At 39.2% G+C, this 21,504-nt stretch overlaps 2 protein-coding genes across 2 annotated transcripts; one reads left to right on the forward strand and one right to left on the reverse strand.

The window, feature by feature from the left end:
- The first annotated feature begins 1,670 nt into the window (after positions 1 to 1,670).
- f3a (coagulation factor IIIa) lies at positions 1,671 to 9,734 on the forward strand. The gene is made up of 6 exons (XM_071539306.1): positions 1,671 to 1,887; positions 2,627 to 2,738; positions 3,536 to 3,729; positions 4,426 to 4,607; positions 6,336 to 6,504; positions 8,743 to 9,734. The coding sequence occupies exons 1-6, from the start codon at positions 1,812 to 1,814 to the stop codon at positions 8,886 to 8,888; spliced, it is 879 nt and encodes a 292-aa protein (XP_071395407.1). The 5' UTR covers positions 1,671 to 1,811; the 3' UTR covers positions 8,889 to 9,734.
- acp5b (acid phosphatase 5b, tartrate resistant) lies at positions 9,228 to 20,791 on the reverse strand. The gene is made up of 6 exons (XM_071539305.1): positions 20,374 to 20,791; positions 19,551 to 19,741; positions 17,633 to 17,760; positions 16,455 to 16,646; positions 13,451 to 13,598; positions 9,228 to 11,467 (listed from the first exon to the last, which is right to left on the reverse strand). The coding sequence occupies exons 1-6, from the start codon at positions 20,447 to 20,449 to the stop codon at positions 11,228 to 11,230; spliced, it is 975 nt and encodes a 324-aa protein (XP_071395406.1). The 5' UTR covers positions 20,450 to 20,791; the 3' UTR covers positions 9,228 to 11,227.
- Between the last annotated feature and the right edge of the window lie 713 nt (positions 20,792 to 21,504).

Consider the following 21,504-nt stretch of genomic DNA (forward strand, 5'->3'; position numbering starts at 1 on the left):
CAACAGTGTCTGAGAACAGATGACTGTGCTTCTAAACGTATGACAGAATTGACCAGACGGTTTATTTCTGTTCTGTTTTTGAGTGGGAAATGATGATTTCATCACTGAAACACGCAATTTGCACATTAGCTAACATATCTAGAAGCTAATATTAATCAGGAAAGTTTGCTTGCTTTGCTAAATGTCCCTGCTGGCTAGTTAGCTAGCTAACAGTTTGTTCAGGTTAACTGAGCTGACTCTTCTCAAGCTACAACTCAGAGTGTTTTGGAGTACAGACTAGGGCTAAAGACAAGACAGTTTACTGTGTCACAGTACATGTTGGAATGAACATGACTCATTGGAAACAAGTCTACCTTATCAGACTATTCACTTTTACATAGCCTAGAACATTAGTGAATAGCCTCACCACAACAAGCTTTTCAGCTAGCTCTCTGTTTCTAGCCTGGTTAGACTTCGACAGTATTTGCACAAAATCACTTGTCCAGTGGACCTGGAGCCACACCTGGTTGATAGCAGATTTGTATTGTATACAGGCTTGCAAATGATTTTCGATTAACACCAAGTATCTTGCTAGCATATATAACTTGCCCTTTTTCATTTGTGTTGTCTGACTAGGCTATGAACAGATCTAAAAATATAAAATAGACCTAGATAGACCTACAAGGCAGAAGGTGAGAACACTTTGTCAACAGTCTGGTAGGACAATGACAGTATAAAGTGTGAAACATAAAGACATTATCAAATCAAATCAAATGATGGTTGATTGATGACCAAAAATTGCCAGAAATGTATTTGGAAGCAATAAAATAAAACAAAATCACGTCACATCACATGGGACCAGTGTTCCCTCTACCTGTGTCTAATAATTTATTACATTACTCTAATAATAATATCAATCATTCATACGTCTAATAATTTATTACATTGACCAATAGGCTATCTTGTATGCCTAATAATTCATCACACTGACCAAACAATAATATCTTGTCAGTCATCTCTACGAACCAGTAATCCCTTAAAATAACCTCACATTTACATTAATTCACCCCTTAATTCATGCAAAATCCCCTTAAAATGAGTTAAGGGAGTTATTAATGGAGGAGACCCCATCAAAACCACCTTAAACATCCCTTAATGTTTGACTCCTTACTTTCTAATTTAATGTAAAATTCAGGGAGACAGGAGCTTTCCATTAATACCTCATTAATAACCTGTAAACCATGCACAAAAGGCATGAAAAATCCCTTAATTACTGGTGTCTCCATGAATAAATCCCTTAAAAACTCCATGATACTAACCTTACCTTACTTTAAACCTATGTTATTTTTAATGGATAATTAATGTTAATCTAATGAGAAATTAAGGACATTTCAGGGATAAAATTAAGGGATTTGGTTTATAGACTTAGTGGATATCAGCAGGTTTGGTAATTTTGGTGGTACATCATACTTTTTTCTTTTTTTTTTTAACTGTCTATGAGGTGCAAAATTGAATAAGAATGGAAAATTGAAAAAAGCCCACTGTTGTCTACTGCATGACCTCAGCAGGACGAACACGTACTATAGAGTTGCATGTATGCTGGCCCCGCCCACTCCGATGACGCACGAGCCGGACGCTCCTTACTTGGTCAACCTTCGCGCCGTTAAATCGCTGTCCGACCGTATGAAGCGCAGACATATCAGGCTGAACCCAGACCGGGAAAGGTTCAGTCAGACGAACTGCTAGCATTACTTCTAGCTAGGACTCAGTGGAGAATACACACTCAACAGCGCTATTTGGACTTTATTATTTGACAGGAATTGGAATACAGCATGCCGACAAGTGGAGTACCAGCAGCCATTCTGGCTCTTAGTATCAATATCTGTTTCTTTACAGTCTCAGCCTCAGGTGAGTTCCATCAGCTCGGTTTAACGGCCCAATGAATACAAGTTAATTATTATTTTTTCGGAATGTCATGTGCAATGCATACAGTTGTATTGGTCTACACGAGGCTACCTGGGAGTGTAAAATCATTTTGAAGATATTTTTATATTGATTTTTATGGCGTATAGACCAAGTTATATCAGCATTTGACCTCCAACGGCTGATATTCGAGTTTAAATAGAGTAAAATAAGATGAAAGTTTATCGAATTGTGGCCGCGGCAAATTAAATAGACACAGCAAAGAAAAATAAAATGGAATATCAAGAAGAATATAAGAAATGGGGATTATATAAACATATGCAGCAGACAATTTCAACAGTTGAACTTGTCAAGTAGCTAGAATGTATTAATAAAAGGTATGGGGGTGGGGTTACAGCGTTATGGTATGGTAGATAACTGTAACAATATAGGACAACGAAAGAATTAATGCATGTAAAGTATCAAAATAAACCAAAAACATGAAATACATGTAGTATGAATTAAGTGGGAACATTATAAAAAACAGTAATATATGCAGTAGGCTATATAACAATGAGAATATTAAGAAAATAAAGGTGAATTTACAGCACGTGTGTAAAATGTGCCTCATATTCACATTCACTTCATAGCCATAGGCACTACTTTGTTCTGCCGCTCTTACTGCCACATTTCCATGAGCTGACGTCAGAGTTTGCAGGCATTTTTACATCGTTTCATTTTGCAGGTTCGTTTCCCAGAGCGCGAAACGTCACTTGGAAATCCACCAATTTTAAAACGCTGCTGACCTGGGAACCCAAACCGTCCGCTGACTACTCCTACACGGTCGAGTTCTCTGTGTAAGTACCTGGACCCTAGATTGAATCACGTTCCCTCATAGGCTTAGGCGGCCAGTGATCTTGGGAGAAAGGTTACTGGCAGCGGCGGTGTGATAAGACTCCATTATTGATCCACTAACAGCTTTTTACTGGAATGTTTAATGTAGGCCATAGATCTTCAAACACTAAGAGCTGTCACTGTCCTTTGCATTGACCTGCCCGACTAAATAAAATAAAATGTCAATAGATAAGTGCATTGTGAAGCATTGCCCGCAGTTTGTAACCCCATTAGAAGCATACATAAACGTTTCTTACAATTTCTGAGCAAATGTATTATGTCATTAGCTATACAGTTGATTCATAAAGTAGTCAACCCCCTAAACGTTTTCCACATTGTGTTCATGCTTTGATTATAATAATTCTCATGCACTCGCAATGTGCTTATAATGTCTTATAATGGCTTATCATGCTCTTATGATGCCTTATTATGCCTTTTGATTCCTTATAATGCCTTATGATGCACTGATAATGCTCTTCTAATTCCTTATGATTCACTTGTAATGCTTTTATGATGCCTTAATGCACTTCTAATTCTTATAATGTACTTATAATGCTCTTATGATGCCTTAAAACGCACTTCTAATTCCTTATGTTGCTCTTGTAATGCCATATGTTGCTCTTATAATGCTTTTATGATGACTTATAATGCCTTATTTATGGTTTTTTTTTTCATTTTCATAAACCGATCGGGATTCTATGTAAATATGTGTAAGGAGTAAGTGTTTGTAATGAACCTCTTGACTTGCCTGTTGTTGCAGAGTTGGTCAGGACAGAGAGAAGAACCCGCACTGCATCCGGACCGCGGAGACGCTGTGTGATCTGTCCAGCTCTCTGACCGACCTGAAGGCCACCTACTCGGCGGACGTCCTGTCCGAACCCCCCCGCGGGGCGCCCTCCGACCTCACCGAGTTCCCCCACACCAGCGCGCCGCGATTCTGCCCTTACAAAGACAGTAGGTCCCCCCCCCCCCCCCCCCTCCCTCTACTACACACATGCAGGGACACAAAATGCGAACACACAACAGCTATCAAACCTTTGCTGCGTGTCATCCCCCTTTTTATCAGTCTCTCTAAAGCAAAAACACCATAAAATACCCTTAAAAATATGCCACACATGCATATTCACTGATAACAAGAGCGCAAAAAAGAAAACACATTCAGACAAAGAGGCAAAAGTAGGGATGGGACGATATATCAAAATTCAATATATGTGACAGTATGTATCGTGGGGCAGAAAAATGAATGGTGATATCAGCTCCATGTTATTCTGCTGTAGTAATCACAAATGAGACGCTTGACCATCACAGTTTCACAAGCTCTCCATCCAAATGATCTTATTGTCAGTTTGTAATGACATTTTTAAATTGTTCGTCCATTCTTCTTACATTCTAGCAAGCCAGTGGCATCGCTGGAAAGATTTGTGTCAGACATAAACATAATTCTGCACAGTCAGACTTTGTTGTCGCTGAACTTTTATTTATTACATCGTATAGTGGTTGTATCAAACCCCATATCGCATATCATCCCATCCCTAATCATAAGACTTGTCTTTTCCAAAGTGCTTCCAAAGTACATGCACAAACAAACCGAGCGAGCTCTCTGCCTGCCAGCGCAACAGATCTGACCTCCCTCCCTCCCTCCCCCCCCAGCTGACATAGGCAGACCGGACTTCAAGATGGAGGTGAGCAAAGACAAAAGGATGATCACCCTGTACGTGGCCGACCCGCTCACCGCCGTGTTTGAAGGAAGCCGCCAGCTGAGCATCCGGGACATTTTCGCTGATGAACTGCAGTATAAGGTCTTCTACAGGAGAGCCAAGAGCAGCGGCAAGGTGAGTGACACAAACTGCTAGAACAGCAGCCTCAACCAGTTATGTGATAAGGTTAATAAGAAGGACAATAAACTACGGGGTCCACCGATATGGGTTTTTGAAGGCAGATGCTATCATTTGGAGACTGTAGCTGATATTTTGTGCCGATATTCAACATTCATCGAGGGCTTGGAGCCAAAGGGGCGTAAGTGAGTTATAGTAGATTTTACAGGAGAGCCAAAACAAATTTTGATCAAACTTGGATCAGCTGCCGTTACCACATACTAAGCACAATATTTTAACTTTTTGTGTTGTCAGATTGAGCATTACTATAAAAACAATACTGCTACAGTTTAAGTTGAATTATATTTGTTAACTTTTTTAAAAATGGCAAAAGAGTGAAATACGCCTTTTTGGCACAAACATTGTCCCAATACAGCCATGCAGAATATGGGCGTATGTACAATAAGCAAACAATTGTAAAACACATTCATTTTAATACAAATCTAGCAATTACAATTCAATCAACACTGAAAGATAAAACAAGATCAGAATGAATATCTTTATCTTGAAGTAATGCTCAGCAACTTTCACCAAGGCCTTTAAAAAAAAAAATGTTTGATACATTTTTTCTGTTAAAAACCTTTAATAAACCTTCTTAATAAACCTCTATAGACATAAGAAACTACTTTTGATTCTAAACTACTACTTTTTTTTTCTTTTGCTAGTATAATACATTTTTGTATGTGTCCCAGGACACATCACTTATTGATGTGTCCTGGGACACATTCAAAGACCTGTAAAACTCCTCATAACACTGAGGGAGAACTTCAGCTACCAGCAGTCTGACTATCAGAGCTTATCTTGACCAGTTCACACTCCTAACATTATAAAATAACATTTTGAATCTATAGGTCTAAGTATTTCATGGGAATATTAAAAAAATTACACTCATCTAATATTGACCTAGAATATTAATTCTACAGGATATTAAAAATGATGTGATCATGCTGCCATGCTAGTATTACTTACATCAGCATGCATTTTGAGCTGAACTAAGTGCTGTTAGAATCCTCTACCCACAATGCTTGTTCAGTGTCAAAAGTGGGGTTTTGCTTGGTGTCAAAAGGGCGAAAGTGCAGTTACGCCCTTTTGACAGCAAACAAAACCCTACTTTTACTGTTACAGCTTTCAGTTTTTGTTTAATTAAAACTTATGGGTCATGATTTCAGTTGTGTCCTTTTGGCACTGAAAAGATCTCACTGAGACCTTTCAATTGATATATAATACTCATATTTGCCCAAAATCGCACTTACACCCCTTTAGCTCCAAGCCCTCGATATATACTAATATATAGTAATTAGTAGTAGTAGTAGTAGTAAAAGTAGTAGCAGTCGCATCAGTAGTAGCAATAGTAGCAGTGGTAGTATTATCCTGGGTTTCAGTGGAGAGTTTCAGTGTTACATGATGGTCTAAATGTTGTTTTTAGAGACTTTTCCACTCTGACATGAACAGTCAAATTTAAAGTTATTCAATATTGGCACAATATTGGTATCGGCCTACACAAACCCATATCAGTCGAGGGCATACACTATGAAACTGTAGAAGTTGTCAATACATCTCTGCACCAGTGTCCCCAAGCAAAAGTCCTATGTATTATTACTATATTCTGATACACTGACCTGTAGCCAGATAATAAAACAACAAATAGAACATGAAATGAATGTTTTCCCACTGTGTTGTCCTTAGAAAATGTACAACTCTAAGAGCAGTGAGATAGAGCTGAAAGGTCTGGACCGAGGGGAGAGTTACTGCATCAGCCTCCAGGCCTACATCCCCAGCCGCAGCAACGACAAGCAACTGGGAGAGATCAGCCACACCCAGTGCACCCATGATGACGACCAGTCCATCTTTGAAAGTAAGGAGGACATTACGTATCACACCATCAAGTCAAATCAAGCCACATTTTATTTCTGTAGCACATTTCATACAACAGTGTAACCCAAAGTGCTTTTACAAACATTAAAATCGCATCGTGTCGTATCTATAATAGTTAACATAGATGACATAGTATTCTTACTTTTACAACACTGACCTTTCAGTGACATTGCTCGAAAGTGAAGCTTCAGCTGCAGTGGCTGTTGAAAGTCAGGCAAACAGCAAGTGTTGATGTCGTGCGTTCAAAGAGGGGAAGTAGACCTTCCACAGAAACATCCGCCAGCTGCTTACGTATGGGAACGCTGGCAGAGGAGGAAGGAAGGCAGGAGGGGAGGCAGGAGGGATTCCCCGTTTGTTAGACGTCTCTGTCCGGATCTGATCTGATCTGAGGCATCTGATTTTGTTTTGCTGTGCACAGATCAACTTTGCTCGAGTCCCAAGTCAGGCTCAAGGCTTGAGGCACAAGTCTCAAGTCAAGTTTCAAGTCTAAATGTAGAACACGTCAGAACAAATCAAGAGTCCAGTATCAATTTAATATCTTAAAGAAAACGAAATATCTAGGACTTTTCAATGCAATATCGTTTTAATATCAGAAACACTTGGTAAGAGTATCATGAGTTCTATAATCAGTTTCAACTTAAATAAATTCTATCATTCCATACAAATTCAGAAAACAGAATTTAAATTCAGTCGTCTGCTGGAATACATCGAAGTCATTTACAGAGACACAAGATCTTTTGTCAAGACTTTAGAAACCTTTTCAAGTCATCAAAGTACAAGTCAAAGTCAAGTCCAAAATCACCAGAACCCAAGTCAAGTCTCAAGCAATTCAAATTGCGACTCGAGTCTGACTCAAGTCCAAGTCATGTGACTCAAGTCCACACCTGAAGCCTAGGATTGAGTTGATGTGTTATAATGTGACGTCCCCTTGGTATCACAAAGGTTTTCCAGGTTTGATCCAGACAGAGATGTCTAATGAGTAATCCCTCCTTCCTCTCCTCCAAAGCCAGCTTTCCGATACAGGTAGATCTGTATCTGTAGCACTGTATGTTCTTTAGCACTAAATGTTCCGGATTCATGAATCACCCAGACTCTTTTCAGAAGGTTTACATGTGCGGTGAGGCAAAGTTGGAGCTGTGTGGATCCACAGTGTATGGGGGACAATCACAGTGCGGTAGTGAGCAAAGGGAAGTTACCAATGATTGTGTTGGTCAGAAGAGGAACGCTGCATGGGCTTCAAACGTGATCACTGGAGCAGGAAAAAAAGAAGGAAAAATCCAAGGCACTCTCCTCTGTATGAAGTTAAATGGCCTTTATTAACCTTTATTAACCCTGGCTATTTCATGTTAAAATATAAGAAAATGCACTTTCTTTCATGCGTTTTCTGTATTTTCACATGAAATAGCCTAGGTTAATAAAGGCTTTTCAACTTCGTACGGAGGAGAGTGCCTTGGATTTTTTCTTCTCTTTTTTTCCTTTACCAATGATTGTGTTGGACGGAAGAGAGGACAGTGTGGCACTTTCACGGATACATGCCGGATGCACACACATTATGTGAGCCAAAATCAAACACACAATTACCTCAACCTCTCCAAAACACACACACACACACACACACCCACCCACACACGCACAAACAGGGATTAGGTTTAGGTCAACACATGGCTGATGGGAAGTTGAGAGGGTGAGGAGGCGCTGATGAATGACTCATGTCTCTTTGTTTGGACTAAATGAGAAATGCAACTCAGCAACACTCCCTCTGATGGGGATGACTGGACATTTGTGTTTACATGTGACAAAAACACTCTTAAATGCATTGAAGTGCTTACAGAAGCGGCTTCTCCATGTTATATATGTTAATATATGTATATTTTATGTGCATATTTCAAATTTAGAAATTGCTATTAAAGTAAGCAATCATGGCTGTTAGTGACATCTGTAACTTAATCCATACGTGTTAGTAATCCATACACTTTCCCCATATTTCCCCACCCATGCAGTCTACTTAATATGTGTTTAAATTGTCACCAGCACGTATATATGTTTTATTGCTTATTTCCTATTTTATTTGCGTGCTTATTTTCTATTTCCATGATGAATCCTATTACTTTAGCTGACCCAATTTCCCTACAAGGATCAATACATTTTCAACTAACCCAATCTAATCTAATCTAATTTAATGCGATCTAATCTAATCTTTAATCTTGTTGCTCCACAGTGTATTCGGTCGGTGTGATCGCCGGCGCCATCTTCCTCATCCTGCTGATCGTCGCCGTCATCATCGCCGTGACAGTAGTCTGCTGCAAGCGCAGGAGGAAAGCTCGGAAAAGCGAAAAAGAGGGAGTGCCACTACGAGATGTGTGAAGAGTGTGTGTTCGGCAACGCGCGCGCACACACACGCGCAAGTACACACTCGCTCGCTCGTGGGAAAACAAGGTACAGCTGGACTGGACTGAAGCCTATAAGGGGGGATAGGAGGGCAGACCCAGTTCAACATTCCACTGTCAAACACTGGAATTGAATCCTCCTTTTAGTTTCTGTGAAACTGCCAATATACTGGACATATTTCTATCTGACCTGTTTAATGCTGCAGATAAAGAGAGCTGAGGAAGATACTGTTTGAACAGGATGGAAATCAAACACTCCAAGTATCCGTCAGAGGTATTTTAAATGCTACTACTTTTCAAGCCTGGAAATACTGTATTCTTTATTATTTTTTCTTTTTGGTGAATGGTACTTCTGCTGATTTTGACTTTTGATAAACACTACCAACTGCTTTTATTTATTTATTTTGTGTTATACTTTCTAACTTGAAATAATTGTTGGGAAAATAGGATATGATTTTGGGAGACTGGTAAATACTACTACACTATATGGGCAATCAAGACTAGTATATTTTATTTTTGTATTCAGATGGTTAATTTATTGTGTTTAACTGCAATTAATGTGTTATTTGTATATGATGCAATTTTTAGATGTTTTATGCTTCAGAGTTTTGTTTTATGGTGAAATGTTGAAAAGTATATACTGTACATAAATTTATAAAACAAACCCAATTTGTACATTTCCACAGATTTGAACAAAAAAAAATCTGTTGCATTTCTCTATGTGAATACTGTCAAACAATCATGTGATTGTTTAATAGTTGTCAGATTGGATGTTAACAGATCATACTAATGCAATAATAAATTTCACCCTTACGTTGAAAAAGCTGGCATTTGTCATTTTGTTGGTCATTAAGAAATACAACATGTACACAGACCAGTTGTTTTTATTCATTTGTGGCAACATGTTCGACTTGGAAGAGATGTTACTGAAGACTAGAAAGGTTTCTTTCCTTCCTCCAAATCAAATGACATCAGCAGAAAGGCCGGGGTCAAGAGAAGGCCAACAAGCTGTCAGCTGAATGGGGTAAATATCATTATAACCACTATTTAGAAAATCTAACAACACTGGTTTGTACAGAAAGTTGGTGTAGTTAAAGTCATGGAGGGACATTTTGAAAGTGGAGGTTCTAAAATTCAAAAAGCCATCAACTGACTGTGGCTTGGTCTTTCTACTGTTTCTACTGTTAACATACTTAACCTATAACCAGAATATATAAACCATTTTCCCATCTTAAGCCTCAAAAACCAAAGCGCTGATTTTATTGATGAAGAAAAGTTTTTCTTCCTTTCAAATGAATTTGTGCATTTTTTTTTGTTTTTGGGAGGATTTTATGAAGTCATTGCAAAAGTGCAACAGGTCTTCATGGTTACAGTTTTACCACTGTGACTGTTACAAAGTTCACAGATAATTACACATTAACAATTCAATAACATAGAAATATATTTCAAAAAATTATTTATTTTATATTGACATGAAATTGCCTCTGATACAGCACAATAAAAAGTACACATATTTGACTAGTTAAAATGGTAATTGTTGCCCTCTGTAGGTCATAAGCAGACTCCAAATGGGTGCAACTGTCTAGCCAAACAATGTAGACTCTTCACATTTACTTATGTTTTTTGATCATATTTACCCTTTAACACTGATTTACAAAAGTGGCTGGTAAAAGTGCATGTGGCTGGTAGAATTTAAGAACACCAGTGGATCAAAAATGAAATTTTGGGTTGCAGTGGAGAGGTTTAGTGTGCCATGACTGGCACAAGATATTGTTTATCAGCGACAACATATCAGTCTTCAAAAACTTGTCAAACTTATTATTATAAGTGAAAGTATGAAAAATAAGGATAACAACATTAAGAGAATGTGCAACTAGAAATAACCGCCTCGCGGTTGTATGCCTCCGCCAATAAACTTTGTTTTATCATCGCAAGGACAGTCTTTATTTATTGAACATATATAATTAATGTGATTATTAGGTCAACTTAGAGGATTTTGGTGTCTGCAAAAGTAAGTGACAGCACTTCCACCGTTTTTGTAGACTGACCCAAGATTGTTTTCTCATACTACAGCATATAAAAGCAAAAACAATTATAAAATATCAATATGTAGATACAAATGGTAGGAATACTTATGTGTATACATATATAAAAAACATCTACAGAAGGCCACACACTGGATGGATATGTGCATTATGAGCTGTTCACATTATCAAAACCCAGATTGAGGAACCACATGTACAGTACAGAAATGTGCATTGATGCCTGTTCGTATCACTATAACAACAGAACATGTTCGCAGATAGAAGAAATGCCTCAGACTTTGCGTCTTGGCAGTTCTGCTCGGTAAACACACTTCCCGTCCGTCTGCATGAACTCGACGCTCATCTGCCGCTCGGTGATCTGGAAGTAAGCCACGCCTCCAGATGTGTGATTGACGGGGCTGGAGTAGAGTTGCCAGGACGACGGAACGCTCTGCCTGTGTGTGGTGGAGGGGTCGCTGACAACCCCACTCCCGCTGACCACAAAGGAGCTCCCATCATCCTCTCTGATAAACTGTTGGCGTTGTAGAGATGGAGAGACAGGATCAAAAGCATTTGTCAGGATATGAATAGCCGACTTAAAGGAATTTAAATGTAGTTTTTGATCTCTCAGTTCTCCAATGGATTCCAATTCTGCAAATCCTTTATAGGCCCTCTTGTGCCCTCAATGGCATATTTGACATAATATCAAACAGCTGAAGAAGCCTACAATTACAAATCAAAAGAACACAGAGAACAGATAAAGACCCTGGAAGTTTACTTGCCAACCGAGGACACATCGGATGGTGACTTGGCCAGCAGGAATTAATGGAAAGCCCTAATAGTGTTTATCAAATCCAAGAATTCCCAGTGGATACTTATGTACCTTGTGGAGAATGTTCTTCCCAAGTTGTCTCAGAGAGAACGAAATTCTCAAGAACCTGAGAACAGAGAACATCTTTACGGTTTGAGATGGACTGAAGAACTGAGAACATCTTTACAGTTTGAGGTTTAGAACTGAGAACATCTTTATAGTTTGAGATGGACTGAAGAACTGAGAACATCTTTATAGTTTGAGATGGACTGAAGAACTGAGGACATCTTTACAGTATGAGATGAAGAACTGAGGACATCTTTACAGAACTGAGGACATCTTTACAGTATGAGATGAAGAACTGAGGACATCTTTACAGTATGAGATGAAGAACTGAGGACATCTTTACAGAACTGAGGACATCTTTACAGTATGAGATGGACTGAAGAACTGAGGACATCTTTACAGTATGAGATGAAGAACTGAGGACATCTTTACAGAACTGAGGACATCTTTACAGTATGAGATGAAGAACTGAGGACATCTTTACAGAACTGAGGATATCTTTACAGTATGAGATGAAGAACTGAGGACATCTTTACAGAACTGAGGATATCTTTACAGTATGAGATGAAGAACTGAGGACATCTTTACAGAACTGAGGACATCTTTACAGTATGAGATGAAGAACTGAGGACATCTTTACAGAACTGAGGACATCTTTACAGTTTGAGATGAAGAGCAGAGAACATTTTTATAGTTTGAGATGAAGAGCAGAGAATATCTGTTCTCACAACTTTGAGAAGCTTGTTCTTTCCAAAAAAAAAAAAAAACTTCGGAAGAACGCTCTCCACAAGAACACAAATATCCCACTTGGCATTCTTGGATTTGATACTCACCTCTAGATTGAAGAGAAACTATGGATCAGTCTCCAAGACATGTAATATCTCAGACACCACAGATCCAATTGGGGGAATGATGCACCTCACCACTGTGGTCCAGCATTCTCAAAATGTCATTGATTGGCCCAAGAGGGGGCGCTACAATTACAGGTCAGAACAAGGTGACATACTTGTGACTGATTAACCCAGAAGGGCACTGCATCATCGGCGGAGGACATGTTTACTGTTTTCAGGGAATTTGTTTAAATGTTAAACAGAACACCAGATGAAAGTATTTTTTATGTAAACATGAAGAGAACCTTGGTCCTCTTGTTCTTTTCATGTACAGGTTGTGCATAAGAACTTTTTTTCAAGCTTTTTTACTTGTGTTTTAGAGCAAAATAGGGTAAAATTATAATGCTTTTGTTATATCACATTTTCAGTGGTGGTTACAACCTATTCTGTAATAAGCATTAACTAACCCTTAACTTAGTGAACCTTATTGTAAAGTGTTACCACCTATTTTTCCCAAAGTGGCCCACCCCTGGTAAAAGAATTAACATTATATGGGAAATATTGAGAAATTAAGGCTTTGAATTAACAACATAATACACGATACAATACACACCTACTGTAAACAACATTTTACACATACGCAAAACACTTGACAATGTTGAAGAAATGTTAGAGGAAGGTTTTAAGATGCATATATTTAATGTGTTTTCATTATTTAATCACATTTCATGATTTCATCACAGATTAAAGTAAACTAAATGAAAGCACTACTACACACGGTCTCCTTTAAATGACTCAGCGTACATACCTGTAGATCATGATCATGGCCACACAGGTACGCAGTGACCCTGTATTTCTTCAGCAGCGGCCTCAGTTTGTTCACCAGACATGATGTCGGCCCATGATGGCCGATTGACCAGACAGGATAGTGACCAGCCACCATGACATAGTCTGACCTGGGACAATTTACATGACATTTTACATTTAAGGCATTTAGAAGACCAGGGGCCGGATTCACCAATGTGTTCTTAAGATAGATCTTAAGAAATGACATAAGAGGAAAATTTAGGAAGTTCTTAAGAAAGCTCTTAAGTGCAATTCCTCAATATTTCTTAGTAACAGTCTCATTTCTTAGGAATACCTTTAATTTTCCTACTTAAGAACTTCTCAAAATAGGGCCTGAATTAATTATGGTTAATACACATTAGGCTTACTGCCATTGATGCTAGGAGATGAGGCTAGGAGGCAACCCAAAGTGCTTCCATCTGCAAAACAATTGGGTAAAAACGTATTTAGGGTAACTACAACTGATGAAGTATATAAAAAGATTTAAATATTGGTTGCTGTTGGTAACTGTAAAATTTGCAGCTTATTTTCAACAGACATGAGACAGAGGCCTACCTGGCCCTACACCAAATAAAGCTTTACAGTAAATGTTCATCTTAATGTTAGGTGTAGGGGAACCTATGAAGACTTTGAACTATAACCTACTTGTCTAAAATGTGTTTAAATATATGATATTAGAGGCTTACCTTTTCACTATAGGAATTTTAAGAAAGTTAAGAAAAAAATCAAGAACAAATTTGAGAACTTTCATTTCAAGAATACCATTTATTCCTAAGTTTTTTCTCTGGAAGAAACATAAGAAGAAAGTTAAGAAAATATATAAGAACTGTTTTTGAGAATAGCATTTTTTCCTTTTTTTTCTTTTCTTAAGACTAAAGTTAAGAAAAATGGTGCTTGAGAAGATTTTTTTTCTTAAGAGGGTTTTGTGAATCCGACCCCAGAGTGACTTGCAATATGTCCAAAAGTAGAACAAGTATAAAGTGGTAATCCGCAAGTTCCTGTTTGTTTTATTTTGTCTCCATCTTTGTTGCTCAGCACTCATTGCTGTGGTGTTTCTGCATTGCACTTCCCAGAGATCACCTCTCAATCAAACAGTGCGGGCAGGACTGTGACGTCTTTTCGTTTTTCCATTCATTGCTATAATCTTTTGAGAATGGAATGTCACTTTTTTTTTTATAATCTCATTTTGGTGCAAAATTCTTTTATTATTACACAAATACTCAATTCTGATTGGCCAATGAAGGCATTTAAGGTCTGTTATTTCTGAATATTTAAACATAGTGTGACTCATCATATCAATCCACAGTCCAAGAAATCCATTCCATTTTGTTGATTTCTAATCAAATTGACTGGCGACACCTTGTGGCAAAAATACGTTACTGCAGGCAATCCTGCTGGAAGCTGCTACATTACCTTAGCTTGTAAAGAAATCATTTAAAATGATTTTGGCCTTATTTTGTGATTCTTTACATATGATTCAGTGAATTTCTAGGCGTTGCTGTAATTTGCACCTGCACGTACATATATGTAAATGATATTCATGCACCATGGGACAAACACTTGTGAGCCACTCCTGCCTCACTCCTTGTGAGGCAGGAGCCAATCCAGACTGATGGCGTGAGTTGAGGAATGTGCCAGTGTTTGTACAGCAGCATGGAGGCTGTTTCATTAAGATGGAGTGTAAGCAGTGCGTGGCTAGTTGGTTACTGAATAAGCTCTGGAGTCATCACATTCTTATCCGCAGACATTAACAACAACCTTTCACAATCTTTGACTTCTCTTTTCCATTTAAGCATGAAGGAATTTATCCGGTAGTCAGGATTTATTTACTCAACAATTATCCTTTGTTTGTGGTTTCATCACACTATGCTCGCACAAAGACGCAGTGTACTGGTCACACGGTGCTCTGCTGCGGTGTGAAAAAGGCACAGACCGAAACTAAATTGTGGATGTGAAGATGAAAGCCAGCAACAACACAATCTATAAAGGAGATGACGTTCTATGAAGTTCTCAGACCAAAAAAGCAAATGACAAAGCAGTATTATTATTCCAGTATTTAGCATAGTGATATATTACCTCTTCACTAGACGCTTCTGTTGGATCTCTGCTTAATTAGATAGCTTACTTACTTGAAAATGTGACTTTATTATTTGTGTCAATTACAGGCCACCGTAAGCTGTGCCAGAGACCTGTCCATGCTGCAATTCCTACTGCCAATAGAGGTCGATAAGTCATAGATTACTTAATGCTTCTTTTTCAGTGAAATGAAAGCTGCTGTAGACTTTGGTCGGAATGAAAACCTGAAACTCTTGGGTCAGGATGGCACATGATTGAAGGGCACTGAGCTTGGGACCGCTATCTAAAGGACATTTTTACACCCACTAAGATGCCATGGCAGCCTAGTGGTAAGAGCTGATATTGAAAATCTTGCGATCAGTTCTTTAATGGTTCAAATTCCTGGACCTGCTGAGAAAATCTGGTTAGGGGAAGTGAACAAGGCAGCAGTAACTTGTAAAAGAGCTCCACCTAGTGGAGGCATGACTGACAACTTCATTCAGTTGCAAGTAGCCTCCTAGTTTCCAACTGTTTTGGTCCTTGCTGCAAAACTTCTCACCTCAGCGACTTGACTTTACAGAAGCTAGTCTAACGGTTCACATAAAAATGGCCTCCGCTCCGACCATCCAGGAACGTTGATTTGAATGGGAATGACTGTTCTATCCATTCAAGTTCTAGGCTTTCTAATATTAGCTACCGCCTCTCTTACCTCTTGCCTTTTTTAACTGGACATAGCAAGGAAAATGGTGGTTCTTTGGCTCCGCCCACTGAGGTTTAACTCAACCAATGAGACTCCAGAGCAGCTCTGCCTCCAAGAAATGTTTATCTAAAACTACAATCTGCCATAAATCTATTCACGTATTTAGAAAACTGTTTTGGACCGCTAAAGTGAAATAAGATCACAGGCTCACCTGCTGCTTGCCAGTGTGGAACTGATCCATTTCCACTGTTGGTCTGCTGCTCTGGGATGCTCAGGTCCTTTAGGCTGGATTTGGTCGTAGGTGTTTCCACACAACACCACTGTGTCAATCATTAGGATGGTCACTGACACGTTTGTGTGTGGAACAGTGAATGAGAGGTTGTAGTAGAGATCTGGGTAATTCCTAGAAAGACAAAACAGAAACGGGAGGGATGAAAGGAGAATACTAGTGAACTTCAGTTTTCAGACGTTTTTCCCATTACCAAGGACTTTGCCTCACTGATCATTTGGTTCTGCCCAGAAAGGAGAGTGTATCATGATAAGATGCTTTTTCTGGAGGTATGAGGATACAGAACTTTTAACACTAGTGTCTAACTTGGATGTAAAACCTCAAACAAACATTCTGTGAGTCCACAAGTGAAGTTCCAAGCTGTACATCTTTAGTTTCTGGTTTCGACAGAGAGTTGCCAAAGTCCACATGAATAATATATGTGAAATCTTAAATATATAAATATAGTGGGATTGCCCCGTCTTCTACTGAGTTCAGAAGAGGTTCATTCACAAAGAGGTTCAGAGACATTCAGTCAAATTTATATATAATAAGAAAATAGTCATTCAGAGAAGAAACAAACATTCACCATGTCCTATAATATAATTATCCTATAAGGGGAAATATTGATGAGGTGGTGGCATGGAATTAGTGATGTAGTGGTAAATCAAAAGGAGGGTAAACTATGACCTCCAGTCATCATAGTGCCAAAAGTCAGTCATATTTTGATAAAAGCTTACTATAATAATAATAACTTTATTTGCATAGCACCTTTTAACAAGACCGTTTACAAAGTGCTTCACAGAATAAAAAGGCATAACAACTAAGAAATAAAAGGAGTAAAACAATAAAAACAAAAGTAAAAAGGACAACAAAGGATACAATTTAAATACACAGAAGTAAAAGAAAAAAAAAAACACTAAATACATGTAAACCAATTTACCACCACCTAATTAAAAGCAATGGTAAAAAGATGTGTTTTAAGATGCTTCTTGAAAGTGCTGAGTGTATCAGTGACTCTTAATTTATCTGGGATGTATACTATGAATTTATGCCATTAAGATGTATGTCCTCCACTACTGGATTCTACTGAAAACAGGTCTATCTTGTTTGATATTTACCATCGGCGGGATCTGTTAGAGTAAGCGATCTGAGCAGAGATGTTCCTCCTGTGGTCGTGGTTTCCGCCAACCAGGTACCATGGGATGTCCAGCAGCGAGGGTTGGGAGAAGACATTCTCAAATGTATGCTGTTGACAGGAACCCCTTTTTATTAGTCATTATGGCTAGTGATGAAAAGATGCAAGAAACATATTCTATTGTTTTTGCTCGCCGTTTTTTTTATAGCTGCAGTGTATGAAAACCATGTCACTGATTTGACTGCTGAGGCCTAATCAAGAATGTAAGAATTATGCTGCATTCTTGTCCCATGGGAATAACTGCTGGATTGATGTGATGGTTAAAAGCAATGGAACTTGGAAGTGTTCAAATTGGTTTGAAGCCTCAAGACACCAGGACTGAAGATTTCTGATGTTCCTGATGAGCCTTTTCAACGTAGGAGGGGACGTTCTGGGGACCTTGCGTTCCCTAAAAGTTCTCTAAAGGTGACGAATGTCCCAAACCTTTACAGAACTTTCCAGAACGTTCCTAAAACGTTCCCTTTTGGTTATGAAAGTGCTGCAGTTCGAAGTTCCCTATATGAATTTAGGAGGACGTTCCATTTTGGTTATTTTATGGTCACATTGCAACATTACAAAGAGGACATTTGGGACGTTGAGAGAAGGATCCCATATGGTTCCCTGTTAGTCACATGGGGACGTTTTGTTGAGGACTTTATCAGAACGTTCGCATATGGGTCTAAGTTGGTCATAGAATAACGTTCCCTATATGACTTTAGGGGGACGTTCCATTTTGGTTATATTATGGTCACATAATAACAAAGAGGACATTTGGGACATTAAGAGAACGTTCCCATATGGTTCCCTGTTAGTCACATGGGGACGTTTCATTCGGGACTGCATCTAAGTTGGTATACAGTATGTTCCCTACATGACTGTAGACGTACGTTTGTACAATTTCTAGCTGGGAACACACATGAACTTAGTGACGATACATCTGAGTTCATGTTTTACAGCAAACACCGTAATGGCAACCACAAGCCAAAACTCCAGCCAGTGTTGTCCTGCCATGGCATTTTAAGAGTTGGTTGTGGTCACAAAGCGACTTATGTGATGAAAATCATTCTTTCACATTTTGTTGGTTTTATTTTAAATTAATGTATCACTTCCTACACTTGACTACAGCTATTTCCTCGCTAGTGATGTCAGAATTCATTCAAGTTGGAGAAATTAGAGTTCATCACCAAACCCCGAGTTCCCAAGTAGAATTTACCATCTGAAAGCTGAGTGAACAGTATTTTCTAGTAGTATCTACCATCTGAAAGTTGAGTGAACAGTATTTTCTAGTAGTATTTACCATCTGGAAGCTGAGGTGAACAGTATTTTCTAGTAGGAAGCTGGTATTTACCATCTGGAAGCTGAGGTGAACAGTATTTTCTAGTAGGAAGCTGGTATTTCCCATCTTTCTCATGGGATGTAAATGCAGCATTGGGGCTCATTGACAGCTTTCTAACACAAGGGGGCATATGCTGCACTGCTGGCGAGTGCAGAGAAATGGCCCATGGGGTTATAATAGTTTGTTGTTCGACTCTACCCTCCCTCCTATCCCAGCCTGTCTGACTGACTGACAGCATTACATGGCTGCTACTGATCAGACCACATTTTCTGATCCACCTTATGAAGCCTCTGCTTCAGCCTTGCACTGACAGCATTGCAAGCACACAAGGAAATGACACTTTGTTGCAAAGTCTGCAAAGACAACTCCTATTGCCCAACAGTTGGCAACATTAGTAGTCACACCACACGTGATGTGAGTCCTACAAGTGTGACTGACCCTGCACAGCCCCAGGTGTAATCTGATAAGAACTTCATAAATCACAGATATGTCCCAACTTCCCGGTGTGTTTGCGGTGTGCACTAACCTTGAAGCGGGGGTCGTCCACGTCCTGGACGCCGCTTAAATAGAAGTGGTCCCCCAGGCTGAGGACAAAGTCTAATCCCACAGTCTGGGCCAGCCTGTCAGTCTCCGCGGCGACGGCCTGCTCATGGGAAGTGTAGTAGGGAGGTAGAGGAACGCCGCCCCAGTCGGCCAGAACGGCGAACCGCAGCGCTGCTGTAGAGATCGAAAATCACCACAGCGCTCCCCTTTCAGTTCCCCTCTCTCTCATACTTTTTATTTTTCTATTACTGATTTCAGTGCAATCAATCAGGTTCCAACAGAGAAACATGTGCACGCTGTACACAAAAGATACCCATACTTTTAATTTGTTTACTACTTTTCATCATTTTTGTAGGTTGAATGTAGGACAAATTGAAAATTGGCTCCAAATCAACAGCTTGAAGGTGCATGAGAGTTACCCTGCCTATTGTAAACAACAATAACACAGTGGTTTTCAACCATGTGCCATCATGACAGAAGAGTCTGCAGGTCTTCATTCCAACCATTCAAACCTGTTAAAAAAACGTTGGCCTTTTGGCTCAACTTGCCCCAGCGCTAGTGGTGCATTTTACTACCATTTGGACAAAACTGACTCACACAGCAACTCACAGTTGTGCTAATAGATACTTTACTATGATGAACTCAAAACATTGCGAAAATCCCGTCTTTTGACCGGGCACACTTACTTTCTGTGATCACATGATTCATTTTGTGTTTGGTTGTTTAGATACAAGGGGTGGCTCATCTCACCCAGAGGCTCATCTTACCCCTTCCTCCCCTATCATGTGCAGACTGCTGTACGGTACCTTGTTCCAGTGGTCGACAGAGATGCCATGAGGTCTGCAGGCAGCACACCAGCAGCACCGAATTCAACCTGCCCATGACTCTTCGACCTGCGAAAACACCAGGCTGGCTGCCAAAGACAGCGAGCTGCAGTCTTACTTTCTTTTTACTGTTTTTCAAAAAGAAGGAAGCTGCCGTGTGGTTGTGCTACAACTTCCTGCAACGGGCCACGCAAGACAAACAGCTCATCAGCTGATCGGCAGGCCAAGGTGCATTACTTGTTATTGAACAGAGCTCGTCTCTACCAGTCAGACATGTCTGGTCTGACAAGTCGCTACAATGGCAGCTTGGAAGCTGTAAAGGCCTTGGTCTGTTCAGTAAAAAAGGAGTGCCTTATTGACTACATACTGTAGGTCTTCATACAGAAAGAAAAATTTTCTGTCTTGGTCCAATTTGTACTTTTAGTACAAGAGTTTTTTTTTTAAACAGTCTATTGTGTTTCCATATGCACTCATTTTCATATTATTTTCATAAAATAGTGATATTTGCATTGCATTGACATTTATTCAGTCTGATATATTGGTTCGTTTAGGTATGACAGGAGAATCAACATTCACACCCTCAAAGTATTTCTAAATCTCAAAGGTCAGATGTGGTATCGCCCTTGTTAGGAGGTAAAAGGTTAACAAGTGGGAGATTATTTAAGAAAGCTGAAAATACATACAAATACATACTCTATATACAGTATGCACACTTACACACAAAATATACATAAATATATATATTTCAGCAAAGGTTTCTTGTCCAATTTTATTATAGAAGTCAGTGGGTGAAATGGCCAGGACAAAGTCCACTGAAAGTGCCTTATATGTATTTTCACATACTGAACAATAGTAGGAGGGCAATACTTGATTTTTTCTATTGATTGTAATGCCGTCCCTTAGTGAACCACACATTCCACAGTATTTTTAGAGTCCATCTTTGACATTGGGACACTGGGACCTAATATCAGCTTTACTGGCAATAACTAAAATCCAAAAGTGTGAGTAACGTATGATGCAGTGAAATCAACTCGCCTAAAATGAACAAAGGGTGTAGTATCTTGTTTTTTGCACATTCCATTTTTCTTCTAGCTTTGAAGGAACAGAGCACCA

Source organism: Centroberyx affinis, unplaced genomic scaffold (assembly GCF_046629955.1).
Source record: "Centroberyx affinis isolate AG114_WGS23_722 - 3 ecotype Tasmania unplaced genomic scaffold, CSIRO-AGI_Caff_v1 ptg003429l_1, whole genome shotgun sequence".
Taxonomy (NCBI): Eukaryota; Metazoa; Chordata; class Actinopteri; order Beryciformes; family Berycidae; genus Centroberyx; species Centroberyx affinis.